Source organism: Scylla paramamosain, chromosome 1, assembly GCF_035594125.1.
Source record: "Scylla paramamosain isolate STU-SP2022 chromosome 1, ASM3559412v1, whole genome shotgun sequence".
NCBI classification, from domain to species: Eukaryota; Metazoa; Arthropoda; class Malacostraca; order Decapoda; family Portunidae; genus Scylla; species Scylla paramamosain.
The window spans coordinates 17,700,001-17,726,768 of NC_087151.1; the positions used below are offsets into that span (position 1 = coordinate 17,700,001).

The 26,768-nt window shown below is 38.9% G+C and overlaps 1 protein-coding gene across 9 annotated transcripts in view; it reads left to right on the plus strand.

Annotated features, from left to right (window-relative positions):
- LOC135101655 (serine/threonine-protein phosphatase 6 regulatory ankyrin repeat subunit B-like) overlaps positions 1–26,768 on the plus strand; it is a 224,816-nt gene that overhangs the window by 160,791 nt on the left and 37,257 nt on the right. Inside the window, exon 7 of one of the 9 annotated variants that reach the window (XM_064006001.1) lies at positions 17,060–18,321. The exons of the other annotated variants lie outside the window; for them this stretch is intronic. Within the exon in view, the coding sequence (XP_063862071.1) occupies positions 17,060–17,423 (364 nt within the window). The 3' untranslated portion in view covers positions 17,424–18,321. Of the gene's footprint in view, positions 1–17,059; positions 18,322–26,768 lie in introns of those variants that run through there. 9 annotated transcript variants of the gene reach the window in all.

Genomic DNA, 26,768 nt, shown 5'->3' on the forward strand with positions numbered 1-26,768 from the left:
CACCCACCCACACCCTCCCTCCCTCCCACCCTCACTCACTCCCTTGTCACCACCCCTGCTTACTGGGACTTCTTACCAGAATGAGTTCCACTAGAAGGGAGCTCTAAACATGCCAACACAGCCCAGTGTAATAAAATATTTGTGATGACGAACATGTACCTGATGTAAAATACTGTGGAATGAGTGTTGTAAGCATTTAGTGAATTATCAGTAATAATGCACAGTTAATATTCCAGCCACTGGCTGGACATTCTGCCTCATTTACTGACATTTATCTGGTAAATCCGATGGATGGTCCGTAGGCCATACATGTCCATTAAATGCGGAAATCCTCTATAATGGGGTCTGGTATAACAAGGGTTTACTGTATATGTATATGTACAAGCTATATTATGAAATGTAAATGGATATCATGTTTAGACTTGGACGCCACCCCCAAGCTGTCCCATTTTATAAATCCAAATAAAAATATCCTGAAAATCGGAAGAATCCAAAATCCACAACACTTTCAGTCCCAAGAATTTGGATAAGGAATTCTCAATGTTTACCAATAGGAAGTCTGATACCCAGTTATTTAACTATACACTCACTATACACTCACTTCTTGATTTATATGAGTTTAGGTTACATGAATTTTTAGTCAAATAAGTCTGTATTGATAAGAAAAATCAGTAGTATGAATTTGCAGTGAAACCTCATTAACTTACGTTTCAGAGATGATAGTGCTTATTGCCGTAATGTCCCAACAAGTTGAATTAGCAGATATATATGATTTATAGTTTGGGATAACTTGTAGAGCCTCTTGTGGGAAAACAACTAGTAAAATCTCCAATGATCCCTGTTGATGAAAAGTGTATAGTTCATAGAAAATTCATTGGAGAGCTTGTGAATCATGTGTTGAGTATAAATGATGCTAAAGGTAAGAAACATGAGTCAGTCTGTTAGCCAAGCAGTTCTGACTGGTAAAGCAGAATGGCAGTGTCATGTTTTACCTCTGACTCAAATGAAAGTTTGAACAACAAAATGTGTAATTTTATTACATGAAAGTATAGAAATTTTAAATTCACGATTTGACATTTTTTTATTGAAAATCATACTTAATCATCTTAACCCTGTTGTCTGCGGGATGGGTCAAGAACAGGCTGCAGTAGCTGATTTTTCCCAAATAAAAAAAAAAAATCTAAACAAGAAAGAGTTTTAGGAAATTATTCTTTCTGTATCAATCAAAATTTGATAAGGAATGACCATGTAAAAAAATCTGCAAAAAAATTGAAGCATAATGACAACAAATGAAAATCAGTGATCAGCGAGTTCACTGCTCTGTATTTACCTACTAGTTATAATTTATGGGGCTTGAGGTACACTCATGTGGTCCCAGCTCCATATTTACATTTGTCCAGTTTTTCCTTGAAATTGTGCACGCTTGTTGCCAATACTACATCATCGCTCATTTCTCTGTAACAAACTATATTTATTTATGTTATTCAAGCATCTTCCTTTTCTTATTTTTTTTTCCTGTGGCCTCACGTGTATCTGGTATTTTCTACTTCTCTTAGCAGTAGTTTCTCATCACTTTCTTCCACTCTACTCCACAATTTATGAATCATTACTAAGTCTCCCCTTTCTCTTCTTTGTTCAGGTTCATTTCCTTTAACCTGTCTTCATATAATATTTCTTCCAGTTCTGGAACCATCTTTCATTACCATCCTTTGTATCCTTTCTAGTTTTTTGACGTTTCTTCTTGTGGGGAGACCACACAGATTCAGCATATTCCAGTTTTGGTCTAATGATAGTAGTAATTATCTTCCTCATCATATCTTTATCCATGTAGTGGAATGCTGCTGCAATATTTCTCACCCTTCTATATGTATCTCTGAATATCTTTTCTATATGCTTCTTCAGCTGTTGACTATCATTTATTATCGCTCACAGATCTTTCTCTTCTTGTACTTTTATTATTTCTTCATTTCCCATTTTATATGTCCATTTTGGTCTCTTTTAACTTTTTTCCCATTTCCATTACATGACTTTTTCACATTAAATTTCATCTCCCATTTCTTACTCCAGTCCCAGATTTTATTCAAGTCCTCTTGTAAAATTTCAGTCTTTGTTGTTTCTTATATGTCTTTGTAATTTTGTATCATCTGCAAACAAACTCTTTACTCCTTCAGGCATATAATTTATATTGATCAGGTAAAGTATTGGTGCCAGCACTGATTCTTGTGTTACTCCACTATCTACTTTTCTCCATTTTGATTTTACATCTTTAACTACCGTTTTAATTTCTCTTCCCATTAAGTAACTTTCCATCCTGTTTATTATTCTTTCATTTAACTCTCCTATATTTTCTAGCTTCCATAGTATACTATTGTGGGGAACCTTGTCAAAAGCTTTTTTTTTTTTTTTATTTATTTATTTATTTATTTATTTTTTTTACTTATTTATTTATTTATTTTTATTTTATTTTTTTTTAGATCTAAATACACACAGTTTACCCATCCATCCCTCTCCTGTGTTATATCAGTCACTCTCCCATAGAAACTCATCGCATTTGTTACACATGATCGCTTTTGTCTAAAGCCATACTGTTTTTCTGTTATTATATCATGTTTTTCTAGAAATTTTGTCCACTGCTTCTTTATCACTTTTTCACAGATCTTACATACTGTGCTGGTCATTGATACTGGTCTATAGTTTAGTGTTTCTTCTTTCTTACCACTTTTTTTAAAAATTGGCACAATGTCTGCTCTCTTGTGTTACTTAGGTGCTCTTCCAGTTGATATTGAGCACTTTAATATGTCATATACTGGTTCAATTAACTGTTTCCTGCACTCTTTTAAGATGAAAGCTGATACTCCATCTGGTCCTGTTGCTTTTCATTTTTTCAGCTCCTCCATCATTTTATAAACTTCTTTGATTACTGTAATTTCCCACATTTGCTTTTTTTGTCTTCTCATCTTGTGGTTCTTTAAATTCAGATTCTTCTGTGAAAACTTGTTGAAATTTTCAGTTTAGCAATTCACTCATGTCATTTGGGTCTTCATATGTTTTATTTCCATCCTTCAACCTTTCTAATTTTTCTTTTAGATTAATTTTTTCCATTTATGAATCTGTAGAACAGTTTTGGTTCATCTTTGCACTTTTCATCTATATCCTTTTCATATCCTTTGTCTTCCTCTCTTTATTTTCACATATTCATTTCTTACTATCTTAAAGTCTTTATTTTTTTTGGTTTAAATTTTTTTTTCATTCTTGTCCATGCTTCATCTCTTTTTTTTCTTTGCACTTGTACATCTTGCACTGAACTACACATTTTCCTTTTTCTTTAGGTTTATATAGTGGGACATACTTATTCACTCTTGTCTCACATAGTTTCATAAAAATGTCATACTTATCTTGCACATCATTTGCTCCTTTCAGCTTTTCCCAGTTCATTTCTTCATAAAGTTTCTTAAGTTCATCTATAATCACTTTCCCATAATTTCTCTTGTTTTCTTTGTGTGATCCAGCATCTTCACTGACATCATTGTCAATCTGTTTCTTTCATTAAATGGTCACTTTTTCCCATTGGGCACACATATCTTAATTCTTCAGTTAGGTTGATTCTTTTTGTTGATACAATGGAACCTTGGTTCTCAAACTTAATTAGTTTCTGAATGCCATTCAAAATCCGAAATGCTCAAAAACCAAAACTATTTTTCCTATAGGAATCAAATGTAAAATGGATTAATCCATTCCCAGACACCCATCTACACTTTCTCAGTGGCTTATGACAGACACTTCCACAGCCAAGATGGCTGCTTCACAACATCTCCAGTTCACAAACTATTTATCCAGAAAGGATGTATTAAATTAACCTAGTGACACAGAACTCATCAGAAGATGCTGTTTAGACCATGCATGTATTCTCTTTGTCAATGATCTAGTGAGGGAAGCCTTACAGGGGAACACAGAGAGGAGCAACCCATTTACTGCCAAAATGAAGGTGGTTGTAACACTTAGACATCTTGCTGCTAGGTAAAGCTATTGGAAAAATGCAGTTGTATAGTAATGATGGTGTTGGGGGTCATCGAAAGTGTCATAGCTGGCTCAGGATTATTCCTGAGCGCCGAAAACTGTTTGTTTACATTAAGGCTGAGTCGTGTTTTTTTAATATCTGAAATCAAGTAACTTTGTTCTAGAACCAAATTATGGTACTGCAACTGAAGCAATAATTAGTTCAAAATATTTGTTCAAAAACCGATTTGTTTGAAAAGGGAGACATTTGGTAACTGAGGTTCCAATGTATTAGGTCTAGTCTTGTTGGTTCATCATTTCCCTATATTTTGCATTTTCGGTCACCCATTACATCATTGTGTTTTCCATTGTCAGCTTCAGAAATCTTTCTCCCCTTGCAGTCTTGTTTCTTCCTGCCTTGAATGTTTCGCAATTTACCTCTTTGCAATTGAAGTCACCATCCAATAATACTCTTTTATTACTTTTGATTAATTTACTCAAACACTGAATGGTACCTTCTATTATTTTCTCATTGTCTTCCTTGCTCCAAGGATTTGTTTTGGGTGATACATAAGTTGTCATTACTGTCAGTATTTCTCGATTATGATCCTCCAAATTAACACTCAGTATTTTTGCTTTTCCTTCCCCATATTTCACTATTTTTGTCTTCACCTCTTTTCTTGTTATTATCATTACACCTCTCACTCCTTTACCAATCCTGTCTCTTCTCTGTATATTGTAGTTATTGTTATTGGTTTTCTTTTAGCTATCTTTCCATTAAACAAACCACCTTTGGATTTTTTTCTTTTAAAATAGTCTTGTAATTCTAGTTTTCTGTGTATCAATCCATGTATGTTTGTATACATCACATTTAGTCCTTCATTTTTACAATTTTTTTCTATTAATTTGAATTTATTTCTTTTCCTTTACCATTCCTTCACTCTTTCTCAAAACTCTCCAAAAAAATTAGTCTTTTTTTTTCTATTCTCAATTTGTGCGTGTGTGTTTTGGTGTATATTTTCAGTGTAGTTATTATTCTCTTTCCTGCAGTATTTCACATAAAAATATAAGAACATATGACTTGCAAGTGAGGGATGCTTGCAAGTGAGGGGTGCTTGTCACACAATCAGTCAGTGTGATCAGTGTTTGTTTGTGTGTGTGTTTGACTTTCTTTCCTGCACCATCTCACAATAAAACTTTAAAGACATAATGTGAGTGCTAAGTAACTACTTGCCAGTAGCTCAGTTCAGTTTCATGTTGATATGATACATGAAATTAAAAACTACCAAAAATCTTGCTAATTTCAACTGATATGCTTGGTGGTTATATGGAGCATTTCAGAGATGAGAAGCATAATATTTATGAAAGGAGGTAAGGTTCTCTCTCTCTCTCTCTCTCTCTCTCTCTCTCTCTCTCTCTCGAGAGAGAGAGAGAGAGAGAGAGAGAGAGAGAGAGAGAGAGAGAGAGAGAGAGAGAGAGAGAGAGAGACATGGTAATCCCATTATTGTCTGTTACTATAATCTTAGAGGTCAGATGAGTGAATAGCTATATTGGAAGCATTTTCAGGTGGGAGTTGCCATGGCAACAAACTTCCACCTCCACTCCACAACCTACTCAGCCATCCCCACCCACATCAACTGTTTTACTGGACATTGAGTTCAAGGTCCTGATTGACAAGTTCATCACCAACGTTCTGTATACATGATACCCATGAAACTAGAAGATAAGGAGAGAGAGAGAGAGGAGAGAGAGAGAGAGAGAGAGAGAGAGAGAGAGAGAGAGAGAGAGAGAGAGAGAGAGAGAGAGAGAGAATCACTGTAACAGACATTAGTAGAATTATGATGACTCAGAGAGAGAGAGAGAGAGAGAGAGAGAGAGAGAGAGAGAGAGAGAGAGAGAGAGAGAGAGAGAGAAGAACGAAGGAAGAACGAAGGAAGAACGAACATTGTAACAGACAATAGTAGGATTATGATGTCTCAGAGAGAGAGAGAGAGAGAGAGAGAGAGAGGAAGAAAGATCATTGTAACAGACAATTGTAGGATTACAATGACTCAGAGAGAGAGAGAGGAGGGGGGGTAGGCAGGCAGCAGTCAATCAGGAGTTAGCTGCTCATGACATCACTGCAGTAGATTTGGCAGATGTGATATGTGACAAAGCTGGTTTTGCCATGGAATTTGAAAGTGATGATGAAGTGGAGGATGACATAGATTATGAAGAGTGGCTTCCATGGAGAAATAGCAAAACATTAATAAGAAACAAGTTAGTTAATTCATTGACCAGTTATTTAGATGAAAGTAAATATGATAATTATATATATTACCAGGCAATCTATGGGAATATAAAATCACGAAAGGGAAACAACTGAGAAATTCAGATATAGAGAAGTCCATAACAATGACCAATCATAATGAAGGTAAATAATCTGCAAACATATTTAGTGTTGTAGAATGTTTGATAAGAGATGCAAAGTCAGTAAATTCAGAAGAAATATCATGGGACTTGCTCATAACGTCTGATATGATTTCATATCCATACATGTGTATCAAATCCATACATATGGTTTCCTGCAATCAAGGATTTTTGTTTTTAATTTAATGACCATGCCTGTTCAGTGCTGGAGCCAAGTGATTTCTTGACCATTGATGAAACTTTATATTCTTGCAGAAATCAAATAGGATTTAGGCAGTACAATAAGAGCAAACCTAAACAGTATGGCCTGTTGTATAAACTTGTGAACATGGTAAGAATTCCATTCACCTTCAGGATGATAGTATACTCAGGTAAATCTTCTAGAGAACCTGGACCCCACTAAATCTGTGAGTCATTTCCAACAGTGGACATTCTTGTAAGTCAGATACAAGAATTTGTAGACCTTAGTGGTAGTCTAGACAGACTGTGTACCAGCCTAGAACTATTTGAGGGGCTTCAAACACAAGGTATTGCTGGCGTAGGTACTCTAGATTGCATGAGAAAGGGCATACCACCAGAGATAAAGGCAGTCACTGGAAGGGAAGAGATCATACCAGGTATACCAGATAATGAGAAAATCACTAAATTCTTATGAAATACCCACCAAAAGTATTGGTAAGAAAAAAGTACTGCTTCTTAGTACAGTCCCCCAGTAATATTAGGAATTACCAAGGATGATGGTGCAAGAAAGATTGTATGATTTTGCTAAGGGAGGAACTGACAGTAGATCAGAGAATAAATTTTTATACAGTGCACACAAAATTTTGCATGTGGACATACATTCTTGACATTGCCAGGATAAATTCAGAGTTTATTTAATTAACAATAATGTTGACCTTAGAAAATGTACATCACTTACATGTGGCTGGAACTTAGTGAAGGCATTATGTAATCTCCAAATTGAAAACAGGAGATCTGAGGCTTGTGCTTTTATGTGAATTATAATGGGTGAGATGAACTTGATGTTAGGACACAGAAGACAGGTAGAGGAAGTTGTGACATAAGTAACACATGAGAATAAAAAGAGTAATAGGTATCATGCTTGCCTAGATTTGGCTTATGGTCCAGACTAAAGCAAAAATTGACCAAAAGTAAAGAAAACTGTTATTCAGTGTCAAGTTTGTCACAATGACTTGTGTGATCAAGATTTAAAGAAAATTTATGTAAAATGGCATGATAACAGGCCCAATCAGTGAGAATTCTGCCTTCAATATTGAAAAGGATTATGCTCTTTTAGGACAAATGCTTACATAAGGTATGGTTACAGAACTTTGAATCTAGAAAATTACCAATTTACAATAATTCTCTCTCTCTCTCTCTCTCTCTCTCTCTCTCTCTCTCTCTCTCTCTCTCTCTCTCTCTCTCTCTCTCTCTCTCTCTCTCTCTCTCTCTCTCTCTCTCTCTCTATATATATATATATATATATATATATATATATATATATATATATATATATATATATATATATATATATATATTTTTTTTTTTTTTTTTTTTTTTTTTTGCAATGTAAGGCAATGTAAAACGAAGAGAAGAAGGGAGGAGGGTAAGGAAAGAAAGAAAGAAGTGAGAGTACGAAGCAGGGAGAAGGAAGGATGCAAGAGAGAGAGAGAGAGAGAGAGAGAGAGAGAGAGAGAGAGAGAGAGAGAGAGAGAGAGAGAGAGAGAGAGAGAGAGAGAGAGAAGAAAAAAGATACTCGTAGACTAGTGAGTGAGTGAGTGGTCAAGAGCAGAGGTGGGAGGTGCCTACTGTACAATGAGTCTTTGCCTTGCTCACAGTAAAAGTAAAAATCTTATACTCTTCATCCCTCCTCCTCTCATAATTATTTTTAGTGATTTCCCTTTAGTCCTTCATGTTGAGCCTCACATAATTAATAGCAGTAAAGTTGCTCTTAATGATAAAGTAATCAGTGTTCTTCCAGCCCCTATAACTTGGTCACTAGAATTTTCAGAAGTAAAGTGTTTTATATATCTCAGCATCCCATGAGTGGGAGGCGAGGTAAACGTGGTTGGGTTTGGTGCACCCTCCTCCCTTCCTTCCCTCCCACATGAGTCATGCCCTTGTGACCACTGAAAGCTTAATGCATGAGGCATTCTCACAGGCAGTCATAGTCCATCTACCACTCGAAATAGACATACAAAGGCAGACCACGTGGTTTGGAGGAGGCTGGGTGAATTTTTAAAGTTAGACAGGTCAGTTGCTTTAAGGGGATAACTGAGTGAGTAGCAGCTGTAGGCCTGGCCTATATGGGTAGTATAGGAGTCTCCATAGTAGTCTGCCAGGGAGTGTAGTTAATTATAACTCATTCCATATTCAGGGAGATGACTCATCAACTGCATGTGTGTGTGGGCAGAGCTCTGTTACAGTGAGAGGTGAATTATCCTTCTATTCATGTGTGTGGGCTGAGCTCTGTTACAGTATTTTTTGTTGTCATGTTAAATGCTACTGCAATCAGGGGGAACATCCCCAAAGCCCTTTTTGATGCAGAGAATTAATTACTTTACACTGCCTGCCAGTAATTTATCTCTCTTCCTTCTAAGGGGGAGGGATATTGTATTACCAGGCAGGGACAGTGTTACAATACATCATCAGAAGTGGGTGGTCTGTTAAGAGCTTTCCCCCAGGGTATTATACCTTGACCTTATATGTGTTTGTTGTTCATTGTCCTGTTTCCCTAGAATGTGGCATTCAGTTCTTGCCCAGCTATTGGAATTTGCAGTTGTTGTATTATATTCCTTTGCCTGTGGGTGGGTAAAAAACAGGCTGGCGACCTCATAAGTATGACCTGGCATGACAACCGGTTGTGTAAAGAGTGTAGGAGTCAGAAGGGACCCTGTACGCCCATAACTAAGTCCTGCACCAAGTCACATAGGGGGTGACTTGGGGGAAAGTTAGGCCAGTTGAGGCAGCTGTGGGAAGGGCAGGGGTTTGTGGTTGTAATAATAATACCTGCAAGGTCTAAACAGTTTCTTCTGATAACTTCTGTGTCACTAAGTTCACTCAATACATCCTTTCTAGATTAATAATTTGTGAGCTTTAGATGTTGTGAAGCAGTTGTGTTGTGGGAGCATCTGTCATAAGTTGCTAAGACAGGGTAAACTGGTGTCTGGAAACAGATTAATCCATTTTACATTGATTCCGAGGAGGAAAATAGTTTAGGTTTTTTTAACATTTTGGATTTTGAACGGCATTCAGGAATGAATTAAATTCTAGAGTTAAGGATCCACTGTGTGTATATATATATATATATATATATATATATATATTATATATATATATATATATATATATATATATATATATATATATATATATATATATATATATATATATATATATATATATATATATATATATATATATATATATATATATATATATATATATATATATATATATATATATATATATATATATATATATATATATATATATATATATATATATATATATATATATATATATATATATATATATATATATATATACTTCAAGCATTGAGGTATATTATCATAAATTTATTTGCAGACAAAGCTTGTTAGCCTGCATTGTTACATGGATATATTATGTCGGCAGTGTAGTGGTATATTTATTACACTTTTATTTGCTGACAAAAGGCTATATGCTTTATGCATATAATGTATATATAATATATGTAAATGTATACGTATTATACTTTTCTTTGCTGACACAGGCTATTAGGCTGCAATGCTATATGGATATATTATACAGTTTATGTAAAGGTTACATATATATTTCCTGACTGAAGCTGTTAGCCAGCAGTGTTATATAGGTATACATCACTTAAGTAAATGTATACTTATTATAGATTTATCTGCTGATAGAAGGCTATTAGCCTGCAATGCTATATGGATATATTATATAGGTAATAATTATAAAGGTTTTATTATAGTTTTATTTGCTGAGAAGGGCATGTGGTATGTAGGGTAAACTTGTCCCCATACAGTAGAACTTCTGAATTTCATCTAACACTGCTAGTAACTTTTGTGTTGATGTTCAGTTTCCACGGAGAAGGCTACACAGATAGGAAAATTCTGTGATATACTCGCAGCTACCTGACTTTGAGTAAATGGTGAATCAAGTCTTATTCAATGAGCTTTCCTCTTACAATGGCCAGTCCTCTGTGCTCTGTTCTAATCAGGGATGGAATTCCTAGTTAGAAAAATACTGTACATGTGTTTCTTACCCATTTGTTTATATGTAGAACTAATGTTCGTTCCCTCACTGACACTCACTGGCAAAACTACTGTGTGCAGGATTATACCTAGGGAAGCTCATGAGATCACTGGATTCTACGTTGAATGAGGAATCAAGCTTCCCATCCCTATGTCTATCTGCAAGCAGTTGCCATTTCCCTCATTGTAATCATGGCAGCTTGAACTATAGCAGCTCAGAAATGTCATTGTCCAGCTTATCGCAGCCAGGCACTGCAATAATTTGTTTGTGTAATTCTTTAAGATTTCCTTTCCTGCTTTATAAATAAATGTCTAAAGTCTGACAGTAATGTGTGTGTGTGTGTGTGTGTGTGTGTGTGTGTGTGTGTGTGTGTGTGTGTGTGTGTGTGTGTGTGTGTGTGTGTCTGTATGTGTGTCTGTGTGTGTGTGTCTATAATAATAATAATAATAACAGCAATAATAGTAATAGTAATGATGTGTGTGTGTGTGTGTGTGTGTGTGTGTGTATGTGTGAGAGAGAGAGAGAGAGAGAGAGAGAGAGACAGAAAGAGAGAGTTACATACTATTAAATTACAGAGTGCAACCCCAAGCTTCCACTTGGATGAAAGGTGAAGCCACTGCTCCCATCACTAAATATTATCAAGCTTCCATAATGATACTTAGGAAAACTAAACCTACCGTGGTGTTCACGAGACATTGTTGCTAATCAAGAACATGATTGAATTGCCAGTTCAAGGGAAATGATTGCTCTCCTTGTTTCTCTGCACTCCATTGTTACATGGGCAAGCTTTATGTTATTGTCACTCATAAACACCTGCATATTTTTGTATTGTTATGTGTCATATACCAATAAAATAACGAAATGTGCTGATTCCAAGACAGTGACTGATAATTCAGTGCCACCTGCATTACATGAGCAATAGGGAATTGAAGAAATGGAAAGAAAAATGCTTACTCTCTTAGATTTATTTATTTGTTTTTCATATTTTACACATAGTCTACAGTAACCAATTTATACTCTAGAGATGCAGCAATGTTTTTTTTTTTACTTGATGGTAGTTTCAGTTTTCCTAATCATCATCTGGTAACTTGATGAAACCAGGCGTGTATTCCAAAGTGGTTTATGTAAGGTTACATAAAACACCCCCAGTTTGGGACATTCAATCAGTTGGAGCTAACAAAAATGACTGCCCACAGTGATATTCTTAGCAGAAGAGCTCACTGACGACCCTGTACTAGACATTATGGATGTTATTCATAGAAGAAAGGAAGTCTTAAGGAAGCAAGAGGAGGAGAGAGGAGAAGAGAGGCCACAGAGTCCTATGAGAGTCAGGGATTATGTTTGTTTATCAACAGTAACCACCCCTCCCCCTGGGGCAGGGAAAACATATACTTGTACCACAGTACTACAGACTAAAAAGGGGGAACTTCGGTCCAATGAAGCCATTTGTCCATAGGTACTGATACTAAGCGTTAGGTTATGATATAAGCGGCTAATATCAACAATTATATTATGAAAGGCAGAGGAATAAATATGGTACAGTGAATCCCCTAGTTTTTCACAGAGTTATATTTTAAAAGCACCCGTGAAATGCTAAAATCCACATCATATTGGTGCTATGCCAAAAACGCTTATTTGTTGTCTCTTAATAGAAAAATTAGTACAGGTTCTCACTGATGATGGATGAGATGAATGAAGATGATGAAGCTGTGCAGCTTGATATAACAGACATTAATGAGGGGAGAGAAAGAGATGAATTGTGGTTGTGTGACAGCCAGTGGATGACCTTGACAGTGGCTGATGGCATGGCGCAGCTCTCTCTCTCTCTCTCTCTCTCTCTCTCTCTCTCTCTCTCTCTCTCTCTCTCTCTCTCTCTCTCTCTCTCTCTCTCTCTCTCTCTCTCTCTCTCTCTCTCTCTCTTGCTCTCTCTCTCTCTCTTGCTCTCTCTCTCTCTCTCTTGCTCTCTCTCTCTCTCTCTCTCTCTCTCTCTCTCTCTCTCTCTCTCTCTCTCTCACTCTCTCTCTCTCTCTCTCCTCTCTCTCTCTCTCTCTCTCTCTCTCTCTCTCTCTCTCTCTCTCTCTCTCTCTCTCACATAAGTTAACACACACACACACAGCAGCGGTGTGTTTCCTAGTGCTCAGCATACAGAAGGAAAGAAAATACAAATTGCTCACAGTGGAACAAGATATGTTATGAAGACACAGGAATACCTAGGTGATAAATAGGGAGGGGAGAAACAGTACTGTGAGTATAGTTATCCCATCTCTAAGAAAGTTTGGTTTGGTTTGTTTACATTGGATAAAAATGGTAGAAGGCAGCACCACAAAAGAATGGGTGTCCTTTGAAGGTTTTACTGGTGAAGAAAGAGAATTAAATTATAGACTGCACTGTAGAAAAATTTTGTATTTGGAAGAAGTGATGGACAAGTTACTGGAGAGAATAAAGACATTAGAGGCACACCAGAAGGAGACAGGTGAGGAGTTGGTGACTATTACAGCAAAATTGATGGAGATGGAAGATAAAAATGAGAAGTTAAAGGTGAAAAATGACTGCTTGAAGGAACAAATAAAGGAAAAAGAAACTGTTCAGAAAGGAAATGAGGAAATGAAGGCAAATGTAAAGGATGTGGAAATGAGGCAAAATAAGTGGTTAAATGAATGTAAATTTGAAGAAGAATCACAAAAAAAAAATAGAATAACAAGAAAATGAGAAACAAAACCTGAGACAAAGCAGTAAATGTTATTAAAGAAGAGAAAACATTAGTGAGAGACACTGTAGAAAATATAAACAAGTAATTTTACTTCGGCAAATCACGTGTCTGCTAGATGGTGCCGTTCACATGAGATACACTACACTTCGCCACACAGTCAGTTACTGCGCAGACACCACACAAGTCGGACGTCGGTCTCGCCTCCTGTTAAGTTGTTACGACTTCTGTTATCGGTGAGTGATAGGAATATTAAAGTTTTCTTGTTTGGATTGTGTATTATGATTTCCATTACCTGTTATAAGGGTGGAATATTGTCTTTAATTATCCGTTACCTGATTATAGGGCGGAGTATTGCCTATGGATATCCGTTACCTGATAAGGGCAGAGTGTTGCCTGTTTGAATCCGTTACCTGAATTAAGGGCGGATTGTGGACTATAAATATCCGTTACCTTGTATAAGGGCGGATTATTGGTTATATGATATCCGTTACTTGATATAAGGCGGATTATTGGCAAATATGACCATATTTGGGCACTCTCGTGAGCCGACATAGGTGCGAGATGGTTCCATCTTGTTACCCATTATTGGGGCAAGAGGAATATTGCCTTATTTACAATCCCGGGGGCAATTGACTTCCCAAATTACTAAAGGGAAAAAATTTTTTGATTTACAGTTGCCCTGTGTGAGAGATTAAGGCACCCGTGAAGTTATAAAAAGAACTGCTGTTGGAAAGGGTGGCATCTTGTTAACATTCGCTGCCATGTCTAGGACACCTTCTGATGCTTGCCCCAGTCCTGAGAGATTCAGTACTACCAGCATGCCACGCAACTCAGCTAAAATAAAGGAACTACACAAGGGGAGTAAACATGATGAAGAAAGATCCACATCCAAGAGCCGTTCTACTCGTCATGAGAGGTTAAGTTACTCTCGGTCACCTTCCCCTTCTCCAAGATACGATGGTGAAGACAGCGCTGCGCCTTCTTTGGGCATGATTATGGATGCTTTGACTGAGTTGAGGAGGGACATGGACAAGCTTAAGAAGGAAAATAGGGATGTGAAGTCACAAGCAGTTGATAACAATACTCCCCATTCGGTGTCAAATAATACTTTGGTGCCAGATTCTCAGGAATCACAGGCAGGATTTTCTGGATTTAGAACTCCACTGAGGGAGGACAGTGATGAGGAAGAGGAAATCCAGAGGGATGTTCCTCATGATAGCATACTGTTACAAGGTGCTAAGAATTATGGACCCACGGAAACTGTCTCAAAAGAACTTGACAAGGAAATTGCTGCAATGGTGAACCATCTGTTTATTAATGGCATGAGGCAGGAAGATTACAAAGCCATTGTAGAGGATGAGGTGACATTTAGACCAAGTAACTGCCATGCATTAAATCAAGTGGATTGCAACACACAGGTCCTGGATGCGCTGCCTGCAGAGGCAAAGAAGGCAGACTTCCGCTTAAGGGACGTGGGAAAAGATATTACCAAGGCAGCTACTATTGTTGTTAAATCGCTTACTGTGCTACACAAGGTGGCACGTGATGAAGAGCACCAAATTATCGCAAATGAGGTGGCCATGCTCAATGGTGCATTGGCATTATTGGGTAATGCCCACTACAGAAATAACTTGACCAGGCGACATATTATAAAGAGGGACATTAATCCCAAATATTCTCATTTGTGTGCTGACAAGGCTCCCATGACGGGTCTATTGTTTGGGGATGACCTGTCACAAGCCACCAGAAATATTGAGGAGGCAGAAAGGCTGAAAACCAAGTTCACTTTTAAGAAGCCTACATCTTGGACTGCAAGCAGTGGCAGATTTGGTGGAGGTAAACAACGTAACTTTTTTGCCAAGGCCTCCACCCGTGGATTCCAATCCAGATATCAGCCATATGGTTTTCACAGGACGCCCTCCAGTGGTGAACACAGGCGCTCCTACCCTGCTCAAGCTTGGACAACAAAAAACGTGAGAGGCCGGGGTCAACACAACCCCCGGCGTTAACCCAGGTGAGAGAACAATTCGAGGCTGGGCAACTTCACAAGTTTATCAATAAATGGCGTGTGATTACAAGTGACCTGTTCATTTTGGATATGGTGGAACATTGTCATCTGAATATAGATGAAGCTAATATCGAATATTTATTTAAAGAGGATATACAGTATGTCTTTAGTGAGGAAGATAAACTGATTATGCATCAGGAGGTTAAAAACTTGTTAGAGATAAAGGCCATCATAGAGACACATAGACAGGATCAACAAATACTTTCACCAATTTTTCTGAGGAAGAATAAGACTGGGGATTATAGGATGGTGTTAAATCTTGAAAAACTGAACAGGCATGTAGAATATACTCATTTCAAAATGGAAAATTTTGAACAAGCATTACAGTTGCTTAGTCAAGGAGATTATATGGCTTCTATAGACCTTAAGAAAGCCTATTATTCAGTAAAAATTGCAGAGGAACAACAAAAATATCTGTGTTTTAGATGGTTGGATAAGATTTACCAGTTCACATGTCTACCTAATGGGTTTTCGGATGGTCCTCGTCTGTTTACAAAACTTCTGAAGCCAGTTTTCTCTACACTTAGGCATAAAGGCCACAACATCACTAGTTATATTGATGATACGCTTCTGTGTAGTAGCTCTTTGCCGAGATGTTTTGATTGCATGAATGACACCATTCAGTTGTTGCAGAGTGTAGGTTTCTGCATAAATATGGAGAAATCTGTTTTGAGTCCCACTACGCGTATTGAGTATTTAGGTAATGTGATAGATTCGGTGGCCATGACAGTTACCTTGCCGGCGCGTAGGAGGGATAAGATTATACAGCATTGCTCTCTTTTATTCAATAGGCAGAGAGAAAAAATTAGAATTGTGGCAAGAGTGATTGGCCTGCTGGTGGCAGCAATCCCAGCTGTAGAGATGGGGAAAATGCACTATAGGAGGATGGAAAGAGCAAAGCTCAAGGCCTTGGAAGAGGCATGTGGAGACTTTAATAGATGGATGACCATTACAGAGGAGATTAGAACAGATCTAAACTGATGGATTAAGGAATTGGAGAATCAAAACAGGAAAATATTCAGAAATGCACCAGATACTGAGTTGTTCACAGATGCTTCAAATCTAGGATGGGCAGGTTGCCTAAATAACATCACTACCAATGGCAGATGGTCCCCTGAAGAGGTGCGTTCGCACATTAATGCACGTGAATTATTGGCTATATTATTCTCATTGAGATCTTTTACACATCTCCTTAGAGGTTTACACGTCAAGGTGTTATGTGATAACACCACAGCGATTAATTATGTGAATGAGATGGGAGGTGTTAAGTCAATACTTTGTGATGACATTAGTAGGGACATCTGGGAATGGTGTCTTAGTAATGGGGTATGGCTGACAGCTTCCCACATACCAGGCAAATGTAACGTCATGGCCGACGAGGCGTCACGTTCCTTTAATGACAGACATGAGTGGCAGCTGAATGAGATGATATTTAAGGAATTGTGTTCTATATTTGGGAATCCTTGTATAGACCTATTCGCTTCACGTTTGAACAAACAAATGACTCCATTCTGTGCATGGACACCAGATCCAGAGGCTGCATATATTGATGCATTTACAATTCCATGGGCTAATTTTAAATTGGTTTACCTCTTTCCTCCCTTCTCTCTGATCTCTAGATGTCTGCAGAAGTTAAGGGAGGAAAGGACCAGAGGATGGATCATAGTGCCACTTTGGCCATCACAACCGTGGATGGGGATGCTCCTTCGGATGCTAGTAGACGACCCTTGGGTCATACAGAGCAGGAAAAATGTGCTAATGCATCCATCAACTGCAGAGGAACACCCAATAATGAAACATACAAATTTGATGGCTTGTCAGTTGTCCGGAAACAACTTGGAGAACGTGGCATATCTAAAGAAGGTACGGAAATCATTATGGCCTCTTGGAAACCAGCAACAAGTAGACAATACAGCACTCACATCAAGAGGTGGACACTCTTTTGTAGTAGATGGAACATTAATCCCATTGCACCATCTGTAGTACATATATTAAACTTTCTGACTCATAACTTTCAAAGGGGTGTGGGTTATGAAAGCATTAACACGGCAAGAAGGGCTAGCCCCTATCTGCAATAGGAATTATGGTGGAAGGCTGCAGAGCAGGCAATCACCCACTCGTCAACAGATTTCTGCGGGGAGTCTTCAACTTACGCCCTTCTACACCCAGGTATGCGACGACCTTGTGATGTGAAACTCATATTACAAAAGATAAGACTCATGGAACCACTACACAGCCTAACACTGAAAGACTTATCGCTAAAAATGGTGATGCTGATGGCAATGACACAAGCAGCCAGGATCCAAACTTTGCACTTATTATCGTTGGTGAATATGGCATTTGGAGAAGAATCTGTTTCAGTTTTGTTAGGAGGTAACATCAAGCAATGCAGGCCAAAATTTAATGTTCGTACTATTGTATTTAAAGCTTATCCTCAGGATTACAGATTGTGTGTAGTTAAGACTATGAAAGAATATATAAAAAGAACTGAGAGGCTAAGGACAGAATCTGGAAATGCAGATAGGAGACTACTCATAAGTTATATAAAACCTCATAGGAGTGTTTCCAAGGACACAGTGGCAAGGTGGCTTAAGACCATGTTATATAAGTGTGGGATTGATACCAAGAGGTACACAGCAGGTAGTATTAGACCTGCATCAGTGTCTAAGGCCAAGGCACTGGATGTGCCTATTGCCACCATCATGGCAAAAGCTGGTTGGACACAGGAAGCCACATTTGCTAAATATTATAATAAGGATATAGAAGGGGAAATAGACCCTTTTCAAGAAGCAGTGCTAGGCTCAGTATAATGTAAGGTTTGAAATGTTATCAGCAGTAAAAATCATGTTCTATTTTCATAAATGAAATTAAGTTTTTGTAATAGGAACTTTTATTTACACCTATTTACAAAATGTGAATTTTGACAGAACCCTTTACATACAACACCCACATGACTTTAAAATCTCATGTGAACGGCACCATCTAGCAGACACGTGATTTGCCGAAGTAAAATTACAGAAGTACATGAGACTTACCGTAGGTTAGTTGAAATGTGCTTTGGATTTTGCGAGGCACATCACGTCTGCTAGATGGTAGAGTTCACATGCCCTCCACTCCCTCCCTTTGTTAATTGATGATTCTTGGTTTACACAACAAAAATTCACTGACTGGAAGGGTTGGGAGATAATAATTCATGTGGGTAGTTGTATCTTTAAAGACTGACTGTGTGGCGAAGTGTAGTATATCTCATGTGAACTCTACCAACTAGCAGACGTGATGTGCCTCGCAAAATCCGAAGCACATTTCAACTAACCTACGGTAAGTCTCATGTACTTCTGTAATTATATTTGGTTAAAAGGAAGAGAAAATAGTAAGCAGAATTCAAAGAGGGGAAAAGGAAAAGAACCTGTTGAATAAGTTACTGAAGAAAGTGAAAGGTGAAGACAGTCAGGTAGTAAAGCAAGTGGAAGATTTCCAAAGAATTGGGAAATATGAAGAAGAAAAAAATGAGACCCATAAGAATAAGGTTTGCAACACAGGTACAAGCAGAATTAATTAATGGGTCTTGGAGGTTGTCTGGAGATGAAGAATATAAGTATGTATGGATAAACAGGGATATGGATGAGACTGAAAGGTTGAAGCAAAAGGAGCTTGTAAATGAGGCTAAACAAAAAAAACAAACAACAAACAGAGGAAGAGAAGTTTTCTGGAGAGTAAGAGGTATGAGAATAAAGAAATGGTACATCAAACAATAAGTAAAGTATGTTATACTAATGTAAATGGATTAATATCAACTGAAATGGAATTAAATGAATTGTTAAACAGAACCGCACCAGATGTTGTTGTATTATGTGAGACAAAGTGGAAAAATGAATGGGAAACATTGGTGATGATAAATATGATTTATTGATGAAAAATAGAAGTGACAAGGGAGGAGGGGGAGTGATCATTCTGACTAAAAAATGTGTTAAAGTGGAGAAGGCAATAAAAAGTGAAGGCAAGTCTGAAATTCTTCCATTTCGGAAGGATAATGAATTATGTAGAAGTGTATGTGTCACCTATGACCAATGCTTGGCAAAAAGAAGAGCATGAAGAGGTGTTGGTAGATGTGTTAAAAGGTCTTGAAAAGATAATGATGGAAAGTAGTGATATAGTTATTGTTGGTGATTTTAATTGTAAGGAGATAAATTGGGAGACATTGACAACTACTGGAAGTGAGAATTCATGGAGTAATAGGCTATTAAACTGGGTGGTGGAAAACTTGATGACTCAATTGATTGATTGTGATACCAGACTTAGTGGAAGAGATAAACCATCAAGACTTGATGTAGTGTTTACCAAGGACATGAAAGTTATTGAAACTATACACAATGATAGCCCTCTAGGTAAAAGTAATCATGTGTTGATGGAATTTAATTTGAAAAATGAAAATGTAATCATTGATGAAAATTATAAGTTGAAAAGATTTAAATATAGTAAAGCTGACTTTGAAAAATTAGGAAAGTACCATATTTGATGGCTCATAAGACACACCCAGTTTTGGCAGATATTGAAATAAAAAAAAAAAAGATAAATGAGTGGATTTAAGCTCTGAATATGAAATGAAGGATTTCACCTGACATTTGAAGACTCTCACGTGCATTTAGATCATTATTCAATCCCAATATTTTGCATTTAAAAACTTTAATATTTGCTAGTAGCCTATGTACTAATCCTGTTGTGAGATGTAAACATGTACCTGGCATATGGCATCAGCAGTGACTATGAGAGACTACAGGGGTAATAAAGTTTGTTCATAAGAATGTCAAAAGATAGGTGCAATATTAATTGTATGAAAGTGTGTCTTACCTCAAGGAGTAATGGCATCACACTGTAAAGAACACAGTGAAGCTTGCCTGTGTCACCAGGTTCAGCACACAACCGACCATGTGTTTGTTTTGGTACATGCAATGCATGGTGCATGGTCACTTAAGCAAATTCTTCCTGACTGGTGTCATTCTATATGAATTAAGGGTAAGTATGACCTAATATATTATTGCCTTGAAAGAAAGAGTTGTTTTGTGGTGTAGTACTAATCATCACTTTGTTTACATGTGTGAAGATGTCTGGGGTTTGATTTTAGAGCCTCTGTTGCCATAGACTTACCACCAACCACTGCCTCAATGCTGAACCATGGCCTCATAAGAAGCAGGCACATTTCCTGAGACTTTTTTTTTTTTTTTTTTTTTTTTTTTTTTTTTTTTTTTTTGAGAAAAGGTGTGTCTTATGAACCAGCAAATGCGGTATTTTGTTGCCGTGGATTGGAAAGACTTTGAAGTTGCAGAAGATGTTTGGAAAAATGGTATGAATTTATAAGGATATATAATTCTGCTGTGGAGAAATTTGCACCTAGAGGAGGAGCAAAATATAGAAAGGGTAAAGAATGGTTCAATACAAAATGCAAAGAGGCTAGAAATTGTAAGGTAAATGCTTGGAATAGATGGGAGAAGAGGAAAACTGAGAGCAGATGGGAGGTATATATTGATGCTAGAAACAAGTACATTGAGATAATAAGAATGGAGCAGCACCATTTGAAAGAGATATAATAGATAAGTGTATAAATGAACCTAAACTATTCTTTAGACATATTAATGGGAAGATGAAGAAGGAAAGTGTATCAAAACTAAAAGTTGAAGGAAAAATCTATGATGATGCACAGGACATGGCAGAGGTTATGAACAATAGTTTCAGATCAGTATTTACTGTGGAAGGGGAGGTTGATGCTGGAAGGGATAAGTTGGTGAGGAGTATACTAAGTACAGTCCCAGTCAGTTATGAGGAAATACTAAAGATGATGGAAGAACTTGATGTAAATAAAGCAACTGGTCCAGATGGAGTATCAGACTGGATATTGAAGGAATGTAGAGAACAACTGGCTGATAAAATTCAGTCTAGTGATGACATCACAATCACAGGGAAAAGTACCAAAAGATTGGAAGAGAGCAAATATTACAACAGTATTCAGATGAGGAAATAAAAAAAACCCACTAAATTATAGACCAGTGTCCTTGACTGGTGTTATAGGAAAACTGTGTGAAAGAACAATAAAGGAAAAATTAATAGAACATTTGGAAAGAGATAAAGTTTTGGTAAATTGTCAATTTGGATTTAGGAGGGGAAGATCATCCTCCATGAACTTATTGTTCTTTTATTCAAGGGTAGTTGATATTGTGCAGGAGAGAGACGGATGGGTGGATGGTGTCTACTTAGACTTGAAGAAAGTGTTTGACAAAGTACCACACCAAAAATTGCTATGGAGGATAAAAAAAAAAAAAAAATGGAAAAATTGGAGGAAGAGTGCTGGAGTGGATGGAGGATTATCTGGATGATAGAGAGATGAGAACTGTAATACAAGACCAAAATTCATCTTGGCTGAAAGTAACTAGTGATGTCCCACAGAGGTCAATGTTGGGACCAAAAACATTTGTAATATATGTACATGACATAAATGAAGAAATAGATAGTTATATGAACTTATTTGCACATGATGCTAAGCTGATGAGAAGGGTAGAAAATGTAAATGACTATGGTACTGCAAGATAATTTAAATAAGATAAATAGATGGTGTAAATCTTGGCAAATGTAATTCAATTGAAATAAATGTAATGTAGTTTGGTAAGAGTAAGAAAAGAATATAATATCATTATGAGATGGATGGTGTGAAGTTGAAGAAATCAAAAGAGGAAGTGGATTTGAGAGTAACAGTTATGGAAAATTTGATTCCAGACAGACTCATTGATAAAATTACTGGAGAGATGATGAATTTGTTAAAGAGAGTAAAAATGGCATTCTCATATTTGGATGAAGGAATGATAAAAAAGTTGTTGATTTCCATGATAAGACCAAGATTGGAATATGTGGCAGTGGTGTGGTCTCCTCATACAAAGAGAAATATTGTAAAATTAGAAAGAGTACAAAGAGCAGTCACTAAGGTGGTTCTAGAGTTGAGCAAGTCGATCTATGAAGAGAGATTAAGAATGTTGGAAACTCCTACCCTTGAAAATAGGAGAGAGAGGGGGGATTTAATAAACATCTATAGAATGATAAATGGTATAGAAAATGTGGGCAAAGAATGTTTTATAAATTTAGACACACAGAGTACAAGGGGACACAGTAAGAAGTTGAAAAAAATTAACTGTAGAAGAGACATAAAAAGTATAGTTTTCCTCACAGAAGTGTGAACAAATGGAATGAACCCAGTGAAGACGTTGTCAATCCCATAACTGTCCATGCTTTTAAGACCAAACTGGATAGATATAGAGATAGGATACTATGAGATTGCTTCCCTCCCATAAACCACAACTAGGTAAATACAAATAGTTAAGTACACACACACACACACACACACACTGTTCTGACCTCACACGGGCAGGACGTGTGACCTTTGGCGCTCTCGGGCAGCCTCGGCCAGCTTGTTGGCCTTCCCCGCCCCTAGTGATAGCGACCTTAGTTTTTTTTTCTGTTTTCAACTCTTACCTTTTAGTTTTAGGCTCGCCCTGGTGGAATTGTTGTACTTGTGAACACATTTAGCGAGTGAGTGGTGACACATAAAGAACAATGTGTGCTCCAGTGCAAACGTACGAATGCAACTACCTCCTACGTCGCAGGTGAGGATCAGGTTACCCGCCGCCCAACGTGATAAAGTGCCTTAAGACCCTGAGACTATTTCGGAACCGCGGGTCGAGGGGAGGGAAACATGTGTGTCCCATCAAGGTTGTGACCTCAAGTGCCAGAGTTGGCCGCAGGGTGGGGAAGAAGGAATACAGGCACATTGAAGTACCTTGTATCTGGTACAGTCTCCCCTCCCTCTTATTCAATGCAACATCTCTAGCCAACAAGATGGATGAGTTAATCGTGACGGTGAGTTCTACTTGTGCAGACATTGTTTTTTTTTTTTTTTTTATGTAGGAAGGATACTGGCCAAGGGCAACAAAAATCTAATAAAAAAAATGCCCACTGAAATGCCAGTCCCATAAAGGGGTCAAAGCAGTGGTCAAAAATTGGTGGATAAGTGTCTTGAAACCTCCCTCTTGAAGGAATTCAAGTCAAAGGAAGGTGGAAATACAGAAGCAGGCAGGGAGTTCCAGAGTTTACCAGAGAAAGGGATGAATGATTGAGAATACTGGTTAACTCTTGCGTTAGAGAGGTGGACAGAATAGGGGTGAGAGAAAGAAGAAAGTCTTGCGCAGCGACGCCGCAGAAGAAGGGGAGGCATGCAGTTAGCAAGATCAAAAGAGCAGTTAGCATGAAAATAGCGGTAGAAGACAGCTAGATATGCAACATTGCAGCGGTGAGAGAGAGGCTGAAGACAGTCAGTTAGAGGAGAGGAGTTGATGAGACGAAAAGCTTTTGATTCCACCCTGTCTAGAAGAGCAGTATGAGTGGAACCACCCCAGACATGTGAAGCATACTCCATACATGGACGGATAAGGCCCTTGTACAGAGTTAGCAGCTGGGGGGGTGAGAAAAACTGGCGGAGACGTCTCAGAACACCTAACTTCATAGAAGCTGTTTTAGCTAGAGATGAGATGTGAAGTTTCCAGTTCAGATTATAAGTAAAGGACAGACCGAGGATGTTCAGTGTAGAAGAGGGGGACAGCTGAGTGTCATTGAAGAAGAGGGGATAGTTGTCTGGAAGGTTGTGTTGAGTTGATAGATGGAGGAATTGAGTTTTTGAGGCATTGAACAATACCAAGTTTGCTCTGCTCCAATCAGAAATTTTAGAAAGATCAGAAGTCAGGCGTTCTGTGGCTTCCCTGCGTGATATGTTTACCTCCTGAAGGGTTGGACGTCTATGAAAAGACGTGGAAAAGTGCAGGGTGGTATCATCAGCGTAGGAGTGGATAGGACAAGAAGTTTGGTTTAGAAGATCATTAATGAATAATAAGAAGAGAGTGGGTGACAGAACAGAACCCTGAGGAACACCACTGTTAATAGATTTAGGAGAAGAACAGTGACCGTCTACCACAGCAGCAATAGAATGGTCAGAAAGGAAACTTGAGATGAAGTTACAGAGAGAAGGATAGAAACCGTAAGAGGGTAGTTTAGAAATCAAAGCTTTGTGCCAGACTCTATCAAAGGCTTTTGATATGTCCAAGGCAACAGCAAAAGTTTCACCAAAATCTTTAAAAGAGGATGACCAAGACTCAGTAAGGAAAGCCAGAAGATCACCAGTAGAGCGGCCTTGACAGAACCCATACTGGTGATCAGATAGAAGGCTGTGAAGTGATAGATGTTTAAGAATCTTCCTGTTGAGGATAGATTCAAGAACTTTAGATAAGCAGGAAATTAAAGCAATAGGACGGTAGTTTGAGGGATTAGAGCGGTCACCCTTTTTAGGAACAGGTTGAATGTAGGCAAACTTCCAGTGTGGCGATTACTGAGGCATGGTAGATTGTTCCTGAGGTGTGCACAATGCAGGACTACCAGCTCTACCAGCACCTGAGGTCAGGACGCAGGGTGGGGGGGGGGGAGTGGCCGTTTTCTGCCACTCTACCCTCTGCCCCTCACACCTCCCTGTCGATATTCCGGCCGGTGTAGAGGCCCTGTGGGTGAGAGTCACGCCCCCCCCTGCCATCTCAGCAACACGGCCTCCATCATCGTGTGCGTCGTGTACCACTCCCCACGAGCCACCACAGCACAGTTACTCACTGCTCACATCATCGACACTGCTGATGCCCTGAGGGTGAAGTATCCTGCCGCCAAACTGGTCATCTGTGGGGACTTTAACAGATTAGATATCAACGATATCCTACACCAGCTACACCTCACCCAGGTCGTGGACTTCCCCACCCACCAGCAAGCCATCCTCGACCTTATACTGACAGACCTGGGCCAGCAGTACTTGGCCCCCAAGCCGCTGCCTCCCATGGGACGGAGCACCCACCTCTCCATACTGTGGACACCCACACCCACCACCTCAACCCCCCGGTCAGCTGTTACCAGGACCCACCGCCCCATGCCTGACTCAGCCATGAGGGAGTTTGGGCAGTGGGTGACACAACACCCGTGGACCGAGGTGCTGGATGTGGAGAATGTCCACTTAAAATGGCAAAATTACGTCGCCACCACCACAGAAGCCTTCCACCGCTACTTCCCAACCAAGAGCGTCACAACGCACCCGTATGATGCTCCCTGGATGACACCTCGCATTAAAAGACTCATGCGTCAGCGGACCTGGGCGTTCCACTCCTGCCCGGTCCTATACAGGAAACTAAGAAACAGAGTGATCAGGGAGATTAAGGCTGCAAAGGCAAACTATTACCCAGACAAGATACACCACCTCAAGCTGACCAACAACAGACAGTGGTACGCTAAGATCAAAGCTTTGTGTGGCCTACAAAAGCACACTTCGTCTCTTCCTTGCACCCCACACCTTCCTGCTACTCTCGTGGCTCAGGAGATGAACGATCATTTTGCTGCTATCTGTCAAACCTTTCCTCCCCCTCCACACCACTCTGCTTCCTGCCTATCTTCCAGCCCCCTCTCATCCCCCCAGTGTCCAGGCAGTGGATGTTTTTAAGAGAATACTCAAATTCAAACCAAGATCCACCACTCCCACTGACCTCCCTATAAAAATTTACAAGGAATTTGCTGTAGAGCTAGCAACACTGCTATGCTCCATAATAAACGCTTCACTCTCCCAACACTCTTGCCCCGAGGACTGGAAGACATCTTCCGTCACCCACATCCCCAAAACCTCCAGTCCACAGTCACTCAATGACCTCAGGCCAGTCTCTATCACCCCCATCCCTAGCCTTATTTGTGAAGATTTTGTATATGACTGGGCCTACACCAAAATCTGTAATACCGTGGATATCAGACAGTTTGGAAATATTAAAGCCACCTCTACCTCCCATTACCTGACCAACTTCCTTGAATTCATCCACAGCCACCTGGACAAGCGAAACACCTCTCTAGCTGTTGCTTTTGTGGACTTCAAAAAGGCTTTTGATCTTGTTGATCACACTGTTGTCATCAGCAAGGCAGTAAGTCTGGGTCTCCCTCCTAACCTGATAGCGTGGCTAGCCGACTGCCTCACAGGGAGGCGTCAGGCCGTTCGCTATCAGGGCTCTGTCTCTACTTTCCAACAGCTGACATGTGGGGTCCCCCAGGGGACCAAGATGGGTCCTCTATGCTTCCTCCTCCTCATTAACGACGCCCTCACTGACACCCCCCATCGCTGGAAGTATGTGGACGACTGCACCGTGGGCGTCCCAGTTTCCACCAAGAACCCGGACTACTCGCCACTGCAAGCGATTCTGGAGCGGCTGCAGACGTGGACGGAGG